This window comes from Pelecanus crispus, chromosome 11, assembly GCF_030463565.1.
Source record: "Pelecanus crispus isolate bPelCri1 chromosome 11, bPelCri1.pri, whole genome shotgun sequence".
Classification (NCBI taxonomy): Eukaryota; Metazoa; Chordata; class Aves; order Pelecaniformes; family Pelecanidae; genus Pelecanus; species Pelecanus crispus.
The window spans coordinates 13518824-13531419 of record NC_134653.1 but is presented as its reverse complement, the minus strand read 5'-3'; the positions used below and the strand labels follow the sequence as shown (position 1 = coordinate 13531419).

General features: G+C 37.2%; 1 protein-coding gene across 1 annotated transcript in view; it reads right to left on the bottom strand.

Annotated features, from left to right (window-relative positions):
- Positions 1-12596, bottom strand: part of GRIN2A (glutamate ionotropic receptor NMDA type subunit 2A) — a 192497-nt gene that overhangs the window by 39442 nt on the left and 140459 nt on the right. Inside the window, exons 8-9 of the mRNA XM_075718478.1 lie at positions 6998-7123; positions 4158-4387 (exon numbers count right to left, since the gene is read on the bottom strand). Of these exons, the coding sequence (XP_075574593.1) occupies positions 4158-4387; positions 6998-7123 (356 nt within the window). The remainder of the gene's footprint in view (positions 1-4157; positions 4388-6997; positions 7124-12596) is intronic.

The window sequence follows — 12596 nt, the reverse complement described above, 5'->3', positions numbered from 1 at the left end:
AAACTTGTATTCTGTGAACTGACATGTGCTGGAGAAGCATATAGACTCTTTGCTTCCAGCAAAGATCTATGTGGCAGGCATGAGACGAGAAAGAAAAAAGGATCCAGTCTCTACATGCACTCATTTTCCCTGAAGCCCCATGATGGGAAATGAAATATATCATGTCTGCTAGGAAGCAATTTACTTCCTAGACATTTTCTGAAATGCTAATTTTTTTAATCATTAAGAAAATCCTTAAACTGAATGCGCAAGCTCCTTGCTTGAATCACAATTGTGGAGAGATCTACTGTTATACAGACTAACCAATTTGTTCTTGTTTCCCTGTGCTCTGCCAGTTGCTAGAAATGTGGCACATCGCAACAAAACTCCAAACTTTTGCTTTTATTTTGTTTTACCTATATGCTTTAATAAAACTGATAATTTCATTAAGTTAGTAAAGTGGTCTTTCAGAAACATTAAATACTGAGTTAATCTGATGACTTGCATGCTTGCCTGAAAAGGCTGGTATTCAGAGCAGTTATTTGTTATTGTTCTGGACTATTTTAAGGAACTGTGAAAACATTACTAAAATAGTAGAAAATAGTAAATATTCTCCCTCTTCTAACACAGATTTTAACAGGAATTATGGCTGGCTTGGAGTGATAGAAAAACACCTGTAAATGAATTCTCACCTTTCTCCTTTTACCAGATGGAAAACACTAACAATCTGATTTCTGATCTTTGAAAAATACAGCTATTAGTAATTCCAAGGCTATTCTTATAATCATCAGTAACTGAAATGCAGTCAATATCTATGCCTGACAACCCTCAAAAAGCACTGTAAATGTCTAATATTGAAGTGGAGAGATGGGTTGTGATAAGAGGGTCACCCTAACTACCCCATCATCCATGCTGCCTTTTGACCTCAGCCTGCTCTGTTTTCACACAGACATATCATCAAGTAAATATAGACCTTGTGACATCTTAGTGCACAAAAATATAAAACCAAGGTTACAACAATACTGTGAATTTTGCAAAAATAAGGAACGTGTAAATGGCATAATTAAGGCTTCCTATTAAGGTTGAAGAGAATCCCCTAGACCACATGCACATGGGGCTTTTCTTAAAATGTGACTGTGTGGAGGAATCACAGCAGATAAATGCTTTGCAGGACAATTCTGTCCACTGCTATCTACTCTTCCTTAGCAGTCTTCTCTCTCTTTCATTACATGAGAAAGGCATAAATGGTCTCAAAAGTAACAAGTGCTATGAATGCCAGCTTTGGTGGATACTTTTGGACTCATTTTTTGTACCTTTTTGTGAACACAAAGCTTTTAAAAATCTTCTACATACACAAGGATGTCAAAATATAATTTTCTTCTCATTTTCTGAATCATTTGAGTTTATGAACACCCACCGCTAGTAACTGCAGTACAGGCTTTGCGATGTATTTCTGGGTGACACATAGATGACATGGCATTCAGAAATTCATTAGCAGCGTTATGAAGGTTGAGTTAACTATCAAGAGGTCTTAAAGAAGGGTAAATAGGATGTTATCATGTGTTCAGCAAACTTGGTGAATCAGATGCTAGAGTGTAACACATTTCCTGAATGGGAAGATATTGAATGCTGAGGGTCAGAGATGACTGCCCAGAGAGAGAAGGGTTTTTTCCTGGCTTCTCTTCTCTATAGTCTACCACATATGGAGCTGTATAAAGAAACCCCAGTATCTCCAATTGGGAATACTTTATTGCATTGACAATACAGCATTGACAAAAGAACTTGACTCTTCAGATGTGGCAGTAGGAAAAAGGGTAGAAGGGAAGAATAGTAAATTGATTTACCAGACCAGAATTTTTTTCAAAAATTTATTGAACTTTTAGATATTACTTATTTAAAATTAATTTTACCCATACTTCTGTCCCTTCTCACTGGCCTTTGCCTATTACCGCTTTGCTTGCAGCAAGGGTCAGAGTTCTCTACTGAACAACAGTAAAATTGTTGCAAATTCTTGAACTGTTCTCCTACTAACAACATTGCAGCAACAAGGCAAAGAGAGGAGAAGAATAATTTAACATGAATCAGACCATATTCCCATAAATTATCCTTAATTATTTGAATTTTTAAAATCCAAGAAACCTCAGGATTGTGGAGGATGTAAAATCTGTGTATGACAAGAAGAATGTTTTGAAATAGATCATTGTTTTTCTGGACTTTTGGCTTGTTTAATTTAATCAGAAAAGGCATGGTTCCCCTGATTTATCTCGATATGCTTCAGGCAAAACTTGAAGAACTGTAAAATAAAAACAAAAGTGGCAGATCAAATAAACGATCGGCAGACCACAAAAAACCAGATGGTATTTCTATTATACCTAATACCTATTTTTATTTTGCTTTTTGCGGAAATAAAATCCTACTTAGCAGAGAGAATAGAAAAATGACAAAAATAAGGCAGTTGTTAGCCAAAAGCTACAGAACAAATACTGACATTTTTCCCAGCCCATAGGCGGGACTGGCAAACAGCCAGCAAAGAGAGGAAGATAAGGGTGCACTGGCAGACCCGAATGCTAGTGCTGTGCCAGGTGCAAGCCAAATCCTGCCAAAACTGAGACTTCCCAGGAAAACACTTTATACTTTCTCACAAACAGCAGAAAGACATTTCTCAAATCCTTTTTTTTATCCTCAGGAGAAGAATACCTTTTATCTGCCTCTTACTAAGAATATTCTCTTAAAGTAGAGGTACATTTAACAGTCTTCATACTCTTTCAAAGGTTTTGCAACAACACAATTTAATGAAAACAAAACTACTGTCATTTTTTCTTTCTTTTTATCTGTCTTTCCTCTAGTCATGCTTGCAATTCATGCTTTGATACTTCAGGAGATCAATCCAAGGCTGTAAAAAGCCTTAAAAAGCAGTTAAAACAAAAAAAGGACACAAGGCTATCTGAGCCGTTGCCTTCTTTTGAATAACAATTTCCTTTATTTTCTGTCCTTTGAGAAAAATCCCTTGTGAAGTTCTCCCCTGTGCTGTACTCTATTTAAATAGTACTTCTTAATGTCAATATTTAGTTTCATTTTAAAACACATGGGCACAAACTTGAAAACAGCATGCCCTTCATGTACTTTGTGTATATCCATCACAACAATGATTTTGCAAATGGACTTCAATCCCTCCATGCAATACCACTATTACAAAGCAGTCACACAAATGAAATAAAAAACCAAGTAATTGCTAGGTTTCTGATTTATAAGACTATTGATTAAAATTCACAAATACAAAGATCTGAGAAGTATACTTTTAGCAGAAGAAAGTTCAGTCAAGCTAGAACAATATGAAAAATAAGCATATTCATTATTTGCCTGTTTGTATGAAACTTGAGTAGGGTTTAAGTGAACTATCAAAGTCTACTGCTCAAAGTGAAATTCTCACAAAAGTTCTTGAATTAGAAAAGCGTCTTCCACAAACATCAAAATTCTGCACCTTATCCAATGTAATTCACATCTCACTTCAATGTGATAACACAAAATCCCAAATTTCCTTATCTGTTTATTTTTCCTGTTCGCTCTTGCTCTTACTCTTACTTTTACACAAGGAGAACATTCAAACATCCACAGACAATATGTATCCCTTTTTATCATTTCTCTTTGCTTATTTGTGCTGGCACCACTTTAAATCTGAACTCTTTCTATAACTTCCTTGCATGCTACATAGAAAGCAAAAAGACATTTTTTCAGCAGCATTAACCAGTTTCCGATCATTACTGGATAGTTGCTGGGTTTATGAATATTTTGTCAACTAATATATCATTAATATTCCACACAGAGATGTTAAAATAATTTTAAATATGCCTTCCCTGCATTCAAACCGACTTTTTCATTTTTCAAGCTTTTGTATATTAGTGAGGCATTCCCTTTAATCAACAGGCATTGCTTTCCATCACAAAATAAAGGTACTTTTCAATTAATGCAGTTACTTTTGAAAAGGCAACTCAAAGACTTTGAAAATATTCTGATATTTTCAACCTTTGGGTCTTAGGTTTGTTCGTAAAGGGTTACACTCAGAATGAAATCATCCGGTTTTAGCTTATTGTCTTGGTCAGAGATTTTTAGCACAAAGTACAAATTTGTAGAAGGATTATGAAGAATGGACACTGACCTCTTTCGAGCTGAAGACCTACCTTTTTATCACTCAGTCCAGTCACTTGGTCAACAAATTCCTCTTGAATCATAAATGCAGCTAAGTTGGCAGTATAACTAGCCAGGAAAATGACAGCAAAGAAAGCCCAAACCGACACCATGATTTTACTTGTTGTCCCTTTGGGGTTTTGCACAGGCACAGAGTTGTTGAATACCAAGCCCCAGAGTAACCACACTGCCTTTCCAATGGTAAAGGATGGACCATGGGGATCTGTCATTGCAAAAAGCAGTTATTTTAGTTGCAGTGAAGTTAAACCTTGGCAAGATACCCTACATATTAACAACAAATTACTCACAAAGACATGGTTAAAAAATATTTCAGTACATATTCACTGTACTCCCAATGCAATCACAGGATTTACCATAGGTACCCTCTATTGTAATGACATTAATTTCTGTATTTGTAAAAATTAATTCAACCTTGTTCTATGTGGCATTTAGTTCAAAAGTTTTAAAGTGAAAACAGAAAACATAGGTTTGGAGAAGCAAACTGGTATGTCTCTTGCAGTAAGGTATGTGTCACTTTCCGTCTTCTGTACCAGTGGACATGTAAAATGGAAAACTGTGGATTTAAGTCTTAATGATTCAATTCTAGTACTTTTCTCACCCAAATTATTTTTATCATCTCCAGTCTTCCAAGAGCAAGCTTTTTGAACTTTATGTAAGCATATTTAAGATCAAAATGTGTAAATACATCACCTACTTTTAAACAGCTTTGCACTCAGAGGATAAATCAGTAAGTCAACACAAAGGAGCTGCCTGTATGGATACGTAACTTCGAGTGAACCAGACTCTGGCTTCCTCACATGTTCAGTCAGGTCCATGGCTTGAAACGTGTTGGCATTACAGGTAAAAACCTGTCCGAGCTAATCCATTTTGTAATTTTTGTTACTCCTGTTTTCAGTCAGCTTTTAATTCATCCCAAATCAAGAAGTGGTCAGCACAATGCCCTCATGCCCACATAGTGGCAGAAGTGGATTAGCAATGCTATTACCCACTTAAAAGGCCTTATTTGTAGAGCCCTATGAGAATAAAGGGAAGTTTGCTCTTTCCCAGCTCTAGGTAAGTACAGTGCAGTCATCACATACTGCTCGTCATCTAGGCTGCCTTTATCCTTAATGGAAAGAAACAGGCCTCCCCTGACTGTGACTCATTTGCCCTTTTCGTAAGTATTGATTTTTCAATTAAATGACAATTCAGACAATAAGCTCTGATGCAGACACCTGTAATATTACCTCCTTCCCTGCCCTGTCCCTTTATCCAAGGGGATGCACATTTCAAACTCAGATTTATTTATTAATTTATTTATAATTTGTGTTAATAATAATTTAATTATTGTTAAAAGAATAAAACCCAAAATGGGTATAGTCAGTGCATGTTCTCATTTCAGTAGAAATGCTCTCTAATACAGTGCAAATTTTTCACAGTGCAATCAAGCCATCTTAGATTATCCTCTTTCTATTCTGCAGATGTGCTAAGAAGATAGAGTGCAGTAAAATAAACATAATGGAGCTGACTTTTGGTTTATGAAACTACCTTCTAGAGCCATTTAAGATTGAGCTGATACAGGGATAATATGTATTTTCTGAGCAACAATGATAAGGAAATTATATGCCAAGAAAGCAGCCTAAAGTTCTGTTTATGGTACCAGAGATTGTATTACCATTGAGCTTCATCCTGCCAAAAATGTCTAGGGAAAGGAGTAATCTACATAAGGATTCCCATTTATTTTAAGCTTCCCATGTTTCAAATGAACAGCAGCTGGATTCGTAGCAAGTTTCTAGAGATAAGTCAGGATGGGCTAGTGCCATAATATGCCTTTGTAGCCGTAAGTACATGAAATGATCAATTCTGGCACACAAGGTGGCACAGAGAAGAACAGCCTAGACCTTAGACCCCCAGTGTCTATATTCACCTTCGATTTCCCCTTCCTAAACACAGTGTTTATTCGGGACAGAGGTTACACATTTAACATCTTATTGAAATGATAACATTATCTGAATATTACAATAATCTCCTTTCTCAGGGAACAAGCCAATCATAATCTAGCAGAAACCATTAGCTTGTAACAGTCTCCAGAAATGTGTTCACCAAGCTGGAAGATCTCTTCTTGTAAAATGGGGCAAGTATGATTTAGAAATTAAAAACAGGCTGTACTCTCAACTGTAAGTAAAGAAAGGGAAGGATGAGGGCATCACAATACATGGAATCCTCATTCTCAGGTCAAAGTGCTAATAATATACAACTCCAGCTTTCACTGAGAAAGGCAAGCTCCGTATTAAATTTATTGTGCTGGTATATTTTGAAAATGAAGTTTCTATAACCATGGATGCTACACAGAAAGAAGTGATGCCCTTCTGCTACTGGCCTCATTTCAAGGCTGAGTTCATCAGACTTTTTATAGGGACTATATAAAACTATATGCAATGTAACTGCTATTTTTCCAAAACCACACCAGTTTAGATCATTTTCTCTGAACTAACCGTGAATTCATAAAAGTTAGGAGCCTGTAGAACTTATTCCAATGTTGTTTTAAGCTGACACTCTACAACTGATACAGTATACTAACCAAACACTGCCTGAATACGAGACTCTCTGATATCACTTACCCTTTTATATGTCTTTATTCCAATGAATTAGAATACAAACATGAGCATATAAGCCCTCAAGAAATCATATTTTAAATGAAGAGAAAACATAGTTTCATAGCTGCTTTTACTGTTTTATTCCTATGTTACATTTATTTTAAAAGATGGAGGGCAAGGGATGGGAAATACATGATCTTTTATAGCTTTAGGGTTGTGTAAAATGCAAAGCTTACCTCTCCCTTGTGCTAAGTTCCTGTTATATCCTACAGGACTAAAGTACTCAAATATAAAGACAGCCATGGCAGACACAATGAGAAGCATCACAAACATCATCACCCAGACAGAAGCACTAAAAGGCTCTGCAGCAAAACAGATGAGAGAAACAGAAACACAATTCATTAAACCAGTTGCAGCACAAGAATTATAACATCTTCGGCTAAAGCCCCACAGCTTTCTTTAAAGTAGCTTTTACCAACCAAAATGCTAGCAAATAGCTAAGTAGCAATATATAAAGAACTGCTGTTAGTATATATACACAAAATTCATACAGTCAAAATCTTAAATGTAAGCTGCAATTCAAAAACAAAGGCTGCACACTTTTCTTTCACAAAGCCTTCACTGACACTGAGTGGCAAATAATTGGTTTGACTCACTGCTTATTCAGTCTACAATCAGGTAGCCCATTTCTATTTATCCTATGTTATATGCATTTATCAACAGAATGGTCCAACCATTACGACTGTGCTTCTGCAGAGCAAAAGCAATTAAGCATATCTTTAATACATTTGGTAATTCAGTGAGGTAGACTTCTCTCTCATTTTCTATCCAACAAAAAGTGTTAGGGAAAAAAGCTAAATTCTTCCATTCAAACTAAATTTTTTTGTTTCAGAATTCTTTTCTCTCTGTGTTCACTTTCATCTACCTGCAATGAAGATGTTCTTTTTACCAACTGCAAACACATCATTTTGAAAGTCTCATTCACATCTGGGAGCAAATTTCTGAAATCAAGAGGGATTTATGGAAGACTGAGTGTCAGTTCAAAAGACAGAAAAAACATGATTAAGTAGAAGAAGTAGGTTGGAACAGAAAACTAAAAGCAGTTTCAAATACCAGACTAAACACCAACTTTTTGAAAGGATTGGGTATGGTTATAGTATGTGATAACACAAACTTTTTAAATATCATCTTGCCCAATCACAAATTCCCTGTCTTTTCAGGAGTCCCTGTGGTAGCTGTCATGGTATAAGTAAGAAAGGTTTTGTACAGCAAAGTAATATCTTTCTATCGGGTCAGCTTACTGGGGGCATTTTATATCCTAATTTTCGTAGATAATGCAAGTGAGAGTGTGCTCTGAAGTGTAAGGAAAAAAATCTTAGTGTATTATTTCAAATAAGGACAGAATCAAGAAGCACTTGAAAGGACAAGAAATTAGTGTGTTCAAATGCTTTGCTTGTTTTTGAAAGCCCAAGACATTCTTTCATCCTACCTTCTTCATTATTTGAATTTTAATTAAGATTTGAACCACTGAGAATTCTTCCATCATTGCAGGAAATGAGTATGAGTCAGAGTTGAGGTGTGCTAAGACCAATAGCCCAATCTGAACCTTGCCTGAGTTAGCATGAATGATTCACCCAGAACTGGAATGAATTGTAACAATCTGGGCCCAAGCATGGAAATCTCATGAGATCATGTGCCTTTGCTACAATTTCGTCAGAAATTTGGAACCAAGTGTGGTGGTGCATTGTCCTGGTTTCGGCTGGGATAGAGTTAATTTTCTTCCTAGTAGCAGGCATAGTGCTGCGTTTTGGATTTAGGATGAGAAGAATGTTGATAACACGCTGATGTTTTTAGTTGTTGCTGAGTACTGCTTATGCTAGTCAAGGACTTTTCAGCTTCCCATGCTCTGCCAGGGGCATGAGAAACTGGGAGGGGGCACTGCCAGGATAGTTGATCCAAACTGCCCAAAGGGCTATTCCATACCATGTGACGTCATGCTCAGTATGTAACTGGGGGGGGGTTGGCCAGGGAGCAGCGATTGCTGCTTGGGAACTGGCTGGGTATCGGTTGGCAGGTGGTGAGCAATTGCATTGTGCATCACCTGGTTTGTATATTATTATTGTTATTATCATTATTATATTATTACCATTACTATTTTACTTCAATTATTAAACTGTTCTTATCTCAACCCAGGAGTGTTTCTCACTCTTACTCCTCCAATTCTCTCTCCCATCCCATTGGGGTAGGGGGAGTGAGCGAGCGGCTGCATGGTGCTTAGTTGCTGGCTGGGGCTAAACCACGACATGCATCCCTCCTCCCCCCAATCCTCTTTCTCTTCAATGGCTTTACCATCTCAGGAATTCCAGGCTGCTCTTTTTGTCTAGCGAGTTAGTCAGTTAAGCACGCCTTAATTGTACTAGGAACTCCTACATGGCTGAAGCAGAGCACGGCCCTGTCCTTATCAAAATCTTCGTATTATGGCTAACAAGGGGAGCAAGAACAAACAGCTACCCCTGACAGCCTTGAAACAGAGTGGTATCATCATTAATGGAATTCCAGCAACTACCAATCTGAATTGTGGCTCAGATGGAAATTTACTGGTGATTAAAGTCAATCATCTCACAACCCTATAAACAGCAGTCCTAAGTGAGGCCCTTTGAGCTCTCCTGGACTGCTGCGGGCTGCACCAGCATCTCCCTCTGAGCGAGACGCCTCTCAGAGCCAGCAAACTCTGAAAGTTTGCTACAACCAGAAATCCATTGCCGAAGACTGACAGTGGAGCCTGGGCTGAAACCCTTCACTTCTTGAGGCTCAACCCTCGCCCATTGAGAAATGCCAAGACATTAGACATGAGTATTTCACTGAACTCGAGGGGAATTTTTAACAGATCTACTATTATATATATGCATTCATGTTTGTGTGTATGCATGTGTGAATCTGTTTAAGTAGTCTGTATATGTACGATTTAATTTCAAAGCGAGTCTTATACTACTGCATTATCCTTATTCCTATTAAACCATTGACCAAGTCTGAGGCTACGATTGGACCTAGCTGCACCTAGACTCCTCTCTGAGAAGGAGTTTAGAAAGCAAGGGGGTCTATTCTGAACCTCATGACTCAATGGGAGGGTCTTCCTTATCCCCTACATACTCAATGCCTTTGTGAATCATTCCAACTCAGTGTAATTTAATTTTCCTTTCTGCACTTCCATGTAGTAATAGAGTGAACCTTGCCATCTTCGAATCTGTAACTAAGTCACTGTTTTGATCAATTTTGTCTAATCACTTTGTTAATCATTGATGATTGAGTGCTATTAAAAATATTACAATCAAATTCTGTGATTTGCTACAAGTAAATTCTAAACTGCTACTAAATCAAACTGTGTAAAGTCACTCACTCATAATAAATTGACATAATCAGCAGGATTCACAAACCTGCATTCGTGACAATTTGGTGTAGTCAGCAGGGTGGCAAGTTGTATCACTGATTACTTAAAAATGCATGGAATAAGTCCGAGTCCCAAATTCTCAGAAGAATGGGCTCGTGATAATTGGAATGCTTGGGAAGCTGTGGAAGAACAGGTAAAAGTAGCCAGGGGAAATATTAAAAATGGTAAAGGAAAGGGAATGCTAAATGCTACCAAAATGCTAGGCACCTGCCTAGAAGCTGCCTGCGAAGACAGGGAAAGGTTTAATAAAAGGGAGCAGAATCTAAAGGATGAAATAGAAGGCAGGAAGGCAGCTGAATTAATACTGTCCCTACAAATTGAACAACCAGAGAAACAGTTGCAGAAAGAAAAGGAGGAAAAACAAAGATTGGCAGAAAAGGTTGAGATGATGCTCATGCAAGCTCCCATTTCCCTTGACATTGCACAAATTAGGAAACTGATTGTATCCCCTGAAGAATGGTTTGGAAACATCTGGGGTGACCCCGATGATAACGAAACGGGGAATGATTCTTTATCTCCTCCAAATGCCCCTACATATGTAGCTAGGCCCATTATAAAAAACAGAAGAAACTACTGGGCCTCGGGGTGGAGTAGGAAATTGTACCTGAAAAATAACCTCATTTAGAATTAGAACATTATAGAATCGTTTAGGTTGGAAAAGACCTTTAAGATCATCCAGTCCAACCATTAACCTACACTACCAAGTCTACTCTAAGCCAATCAAGGGTAGACTAGACTAAACCATGTCCCCAAGTGCCACATCTACCCGTTTTTTGAACACTTCCAGGGATGGTGACTCCACCACCTCTCTGGGCAGCCTGTTCCAATTCTTGACCACCCTTTCCGTAAAGAAATTTTTCCTAATTTCCAGCCTAAACCTCCCCTGGCGCAGCTTAAGCCCATTTCCTCTCGTCCTATCACTAACTAAATTTGATTTGATCCAATCCAAATGGCTGACCTACAAGAACACTATGGCTGTAAGCCAGGCGAAACTGAAATTGAGTATTTATGGAGAGTATGTTTAACCGGAAGAGACAGAATTTTACTAAACGGTGATGAAACCAATGGATTTTGGGGCCCTGGTGACTTTTTAGATGCTGGCCCCATGCCTCCGAATTGCTTCTTGCCACCAAGAAAAGACCAAATTCCAAATAGCCCCACTGGTGATTTTGGTTGTGAACTAAAAAAAGCAAGGCAGGGAAATTTTAAGCCAAACTGTTCTCTTTCTGTTTTATAAGGAATAGTATATGTACAAATTATTTTATTTTTAATAGAGCTTATGGAGTTCTTTCAATTACTATAATTATTTGTTTAGAAGAGAATAGTAAGTTAGCAAAATAACAGAATTCTTAAAAAGGCAGAGAAAGACCTGTTCAGATGCAGACAGGTAAAGGAAATTATGTAGCCAAATACAGTTAATAACAAATATTCTATGAATTCACATGTTAACTGGATTAAATTAGAATTCACATAAAACTATAATAGAATTTTGACAGCATTCTCACAGAAGAAAGCAAGCCTGATAAAACACTTATCAAAAGCAGCAGTGTAGAAACAGCAATGGTAATTTGTCAAAATTCAAATAAGGCAAAGGGCAAAACAAGCCAATGTGAAAAAGTGAGCTATAAACAACAGTTTAAGCAGAATGCTCTTCAGTAATTCAAGTAGTGTGATAATGAGGTGGAGGATTAAAAGAAGCAATAGGAAAATAAAAAGCTATTTAGAATAGCAAGCAGTAAGATTAAACAAGTACAAAATCAATTGAATAACAAAAGTCGATCTTCCTGTCATATTCAAGATCAAATTACACATTCAGCACTGTTCTTTGATTCTCAAAGGACAGAAAGAGATCTTCCCCCAGGCAAGCAGCAGGTTTTATAACAGTAAAGCTATGATACGGCAGAAAAATACTAATATATGACTTGCCAGTGTACATTTCAAGTGATTGTCAATGGAGAATATTGAGCAATGAAAAAGGTGTCCTACTCCACTAACTTTGAGTTTTACCTCCCACTACCAAAACCAATACTTAAACAATACATAAAATAAATGGGGCATAGAGTTCCTATTCCACCAATGCCTCCAAAAAAGAAAACTGACCTCACCTATGAACTCTCTCCCTTTTAAAAATATAGAAATTTGGATTTGAGTTTTCCCTTGTTTTGTTTGTTTGTTTAAATAAAGTTGAATAAAATCTCTACAGAATCTTTAAAAAAATTATTTGTGGGTCTAGTATACATGAATTTTAGTATGATATGAAAATGTTTTAATGTGGATAAAATTATCAGTTGAAGGAGACACCCACATTAGAATCAGGACACAGCAGATAATGAGGAAGAAGCTCTCAGCCCAACAGTTACATCTATTGGATACAACCACTGAATGGA